Here is a 4,400-nt window from a genome sequence, read left to right on the forward strand (position 1 = left end):
CTCGTACTTCCTGACTGCTATTTTTTATGGATTGGTTTCGTTTTTGAATAATTTTAATGTATGTACGTCCTTACGTATGTAAAATTAATTCGTTGAAATGTACGCCGCGACTTCTCTCGTTGGCATGAAATCGAAAGGCCGACTTTTCCCTGACTCGGCCCCATATCTCATTGCATGTTAGGTGTGGTGGTGATTGATTGGAGCGGCTTCTCCATAAAGCGGCTATTCAATTTTTACGCTCGTAGCTCGACATTTTTTATGTTGTCTATTGTGTTACTACTAGAATAGATTTCCTCTCGAACAGTAACTGCAGGTCATCAACATGAAGTGGTTTGGAAAAGCGCTGGCTACTGAAGTTCTGCTGGCTGAATGAAGTTCCGTAAGTAGATGAAGTCCACCTCAGAGAGTTCCTCGTGAGTGTTGAGGAAATATACGCCAAAATGCTTAAACTGAAACACGCGAAAGCAGGGCAGCGAAGAACGAAATATTGAGATAAATAATTCCACTTCATCTTCCCCCAAACAGCTATGTCGATATTGGTCCGGAAAAATTTTAAGGCCTGAGTTACTCTCGGCACGGAGATTTGACTCTTACACCCTCCCTGTCTGGAGAATTCACCTCAAAGGTGCCTCCCGAAAATCTGGAAGCCTAAACTTAAGATTAACGAAGACTTCATGACAGAACACATACATATCCTTCAACTCCACTTCGAACCATCCGTTACCGTATTACCAGACCTTTGTTCCAGAATATGTAAGTCTCCCATTCACTCCTTACAGGGATGGGTATAGAGAAGAGTCCAATTGGAGTGAGCTTCGCAAAGATTCGTTGCTTCAGGTATGAAGTCGAAGATTTACCAGAAAGCAGTGCTTCTTACTCTAATGATGAAGCGGACTGCGGATATGACATTAAGGATAGAGTTATAGGTGCTGAACTAGGAGTCATCCTGAGAGCTTCGTTGATTTGCCCCATGAACGGCCCTTTGAATGTACTCTAACTGTTTAAGTACTATTGAATTCCACCTGACAATGACCCCATATAACATGATTGGCTTTATTATGGCTTTCTACAAGCAGTTGATTACCTTTGGAAAGAGGTTCCACCTCTTTTGCCTGGCGCTTTTACAGGAGTATAGCCACAGTACTTGGCTTCTATAATAACTTTGTATCTAGGATAACGAGCACATACTAGGCGTTATCAGAGAGCACTAGGCTATACTGCGTAGTCAGAAATATTGCTCTGACGATTAGATCCACTTCGCCATCATAAGCAATAGGCCTCTCCTTTCCAGCTCATCCAGTATGGCGTTGACGACGACAATTCTGAGATATGTTGTGAGGACGCCGCTTTATGGATCAACCTCACTCGCGCTATGCTGGATGGAAGCCATTCAGAGAAATGCACACATCGCGGATGTTTCTTCAGATTTTTTTAAGCTAAGGAGTATACACGGTATAGAAAAAATGCGAGACTTAAACAAAAATCTCGCTAGAGACGTGTAAACACTCAATATAGCTCTATGAGGGACTCACCTACACAGTCTACGTGAGAGTTTTTTAGCAAGACTTTTTCGGCGTGTACACAGTCTAACGCAGCTAGACCGAACACTGTACGACAACTCTACGCTCCATTTGGCAAACTAAATAGAGTTTTTGCTCTACGGAGATTTATGTTAAAGTCTTTCACATGAAGTTCATCATAGTTTGTTAAATTTTGAAATGACGACGATATTAAATCGTATATGCGGTACAAGCACACCATTTTAGGTACATCTAGAACGTAGCTAAATGACTTATTAGGAAATTTTCTCCTACTGTCATAGGCATTTCAACGGCTTTTCCAATTGGCTCCCAATTTNAATTAGAAAATTTAATTTTCATGCCTAGTGCGAAAAAATATTTTATGACGTCAGCGAGGATGTGAATGCTGTCAAATCGACGAAGGGTTAGCGGTCCGCAGATGGCGCCATCTTTATTTTCTACATAAAACAAGCGTTGAAAACAATTCGAGATAGAAAATTAACCCTAGGCGAGAGGTAACAATTGTCTACCGTGTACACAGCTTGTAGAGTACGTGGTAGAGAAAAGTTGAGATTTCTCTATTTTGACTCCAGCTAGAGTGAATATGTATCTCTTTAAGTTGCTCTGCCGTGTAAACTTAATTCAGAGAGGAGATTTTAATTTCAGAAAAACTCTAGAGAGATTTCGCTACCGTGTACACTTAGCTTTAATCAGACTTTTTTATTTTTATGATATGTACATTAGGGTGGTCCTTAAATCTTAAATTTTCGTCTCGTACCGTCCCGCAAATTCTTAAATACCTTTCCGATACCGCTCATCTCGACCATTTTTAAATCAGTACCGTAGGTCCCGGTATCCCGCGCCGATTACTACTTCAAAGTCCCTCTTCTACATATGTATGTATAATTGATACCCAAAGTCTTTCTTCGTATTTTCTGACAAGTTCTTTTGAAGAACGCTTGCGAATGAGACTGTCGAAACCTCGTGTTTTAATCATATTTAAAAGGCTCCACCCTCAACCAATAAACAGCAAGTCCATGTGGCTTAATATATAAAATGTATTTATTTTATTATTTAAATAATTATAATACTTTAGTCATGTTCTAAACAGATAATTAAATAATACATACATACATATTTACAAAACACATCATATGTAATATGGCAACATTAACTACAATGATGAATGATTTAAATTCGTAATAAATAATTAACAAACAACAACAATAACGTTATACGCTGCCAACTGTGGCCGCTCAATGTATTGTACAATGTACTCGCGCCCGACTTCGCTTTTACTTCGGGCAGCTGTGGCAATGCATTTATTTGACTCTCATCCAAACCTGGTCGATAACTCCAATCGATTGTGTTGGTCTTGCAAATTTTCGCATAAACTCTGGCGGAGACCTTTGGTGTGCGCGTACGATTGGGATGATTGAAATCCACATGATAGAGACCGAATTTTTCACTACAAAAAGTGGAAGAGAGAAGAGAAGAACTTCATTAGCATAATTTGTGATGATGTGATGCAAAAAATGGCAGATAGTTACTCCTACAAAGTGAGTTGAGACTGTCTCGAAACTTTTAGTGAACTGTCAAAATGCGTATTGGTTGATCCATGTGAAATCCAATTGTTATAATCGACTATTTTTTATTTGGATGAATTTTGGTCAGAACTTTTCTCTTATCAAATAACAACGTTCTGCCAACGAACAACAAAATTATGAAAAATAGTTTCGAAAGTTCAAAATTTCACGATTTCCTGGATTTTGCAATTTTTCTTCTGAGTATCTCATAAACTATTCTAATTATAAAGGGTATATTCGGGGCTATTTATATAAAAAAAATATATATTTAAAAAATATTCCAAAATAAAAAAATTACAGAATTAAAAGCAAAAACTTATACATATGTACAAATTTTTGGCTCAATACATACCTCCAACTGATCTTAAAATATCCTGAAAATTTCAAGGTGTTCTTTGTAAAATTATGAATTTTTGAACCTAAAAACATGTATTGTTAACTTTAAATTAAAAATTGGTTTAAATTTTATAAAAACTATACAATACCAACAACCACAGGATCAAGTGAATTGCAGCGGAATAGCTGCGCTTGATTGTGTTGGCATAACAAAAATGAAAATAGTGGAAAAAAGCAAACGATAATTTACAAGGCGTACTTAGCACGGTGCATAGGCAACTGGCTGAGTCAGTGGGATCGTCGGTTCGAATCCTACTGAAAGAAGTCTGATGAGGAAATGTGGTGATTTCCGAAATAGCTATCACTTCTACCATTTTTTCAAATTATTGTTGCTTTTCCACAATAAAAATGTTCATTTAGAACGGCCTCGAGCTCAATATAAATTGTTGAATATTTAACAAAACTTTATTTCAAATTAAAAAAAAAGCATTTCACAGTTCAAAAATTCATACCTTTTAAAAAACACCTCTTTGAAAATTTTAGGACCTTTTAAGATCANTTAACAAAACTTTATGTCAAATTAAAAAAAAAGCATTTCACAGTTCAAAAATTCATACCTTTTAAAAAACACCTCTTTGAAAATTTTAGGACCTTTTAAGATCAGTTGGAGGTATTATATAGCAAAATTTAGACAAAAATTTGTATTGTACATAGATGGTTTTTATTCCCGAGCGCACTTGTGCACAAGGGTATTATAACTTTGTTCACATAACGGTTGTTTGTAACAGGCAAAACGAATCGAGATAGATATAGACANAAAACACCTCTTTGAAAATTTTAGGACCTTTTAAGATCAGTTGGAGGTATTATATAGCAAAATTTAGACAAAAATTTGTATTGTACATAGATGGTTTTTATTCCCGAGCGCACTTGTGCACAAGGGTATTATAACTTTGTT

General features: G+C 36.6%; 1 protein-coding gene across 2 annotated transcripts in view; it reads right to left on the reverse strand.

The window, feature by feature from the left end:
• Positions 1 to 2,577: 2,577 nt before the first annotated feature.
• LOC108372606 (myrosinase 1) overlaps positions 2,578 to 4,400 on the reverse strand; it is a 27,533-nt gene continuing 25,710 nt past the window's right edge. Inside the window, exon 6 of one of the 2 annotated variants that reach the window (XM_017628335.1) lies at positions 2,578 to 2,988. In XM_017628335.1, coding sequence (XP_017483824.1) covers positions 2,712 to 2,988 — 277 coding nt within the window. In that variant the 3' untranslated portion in view covers positions 2,578 to 2,711. The remainder of the gene's footprint in view (positions 2,989 to 4,400) is intronic. The other variant, XM_017628336.1, reaches the window with a different exon arrangement.

The sequence above is a fragment of the Rhagoletis zephyria genome, unplaced genomic scaffold (assembly GCF_001687245.7).
Source record: "Rhagoletis zephyria isolate East Lansing unplaced genomic scaffold, Rhagoletis_zephyria_1.1 Rzeph_scaffold_05913, whole genome shotgun sequence".
Classification (NCBI taxonomy): domain Eukaryota; kingdom Metazoa; phylum Arthropoda; class Insecta; order Diptera; family Tephritidae; genus Rhagoletis; species Rhagoletis zephyria.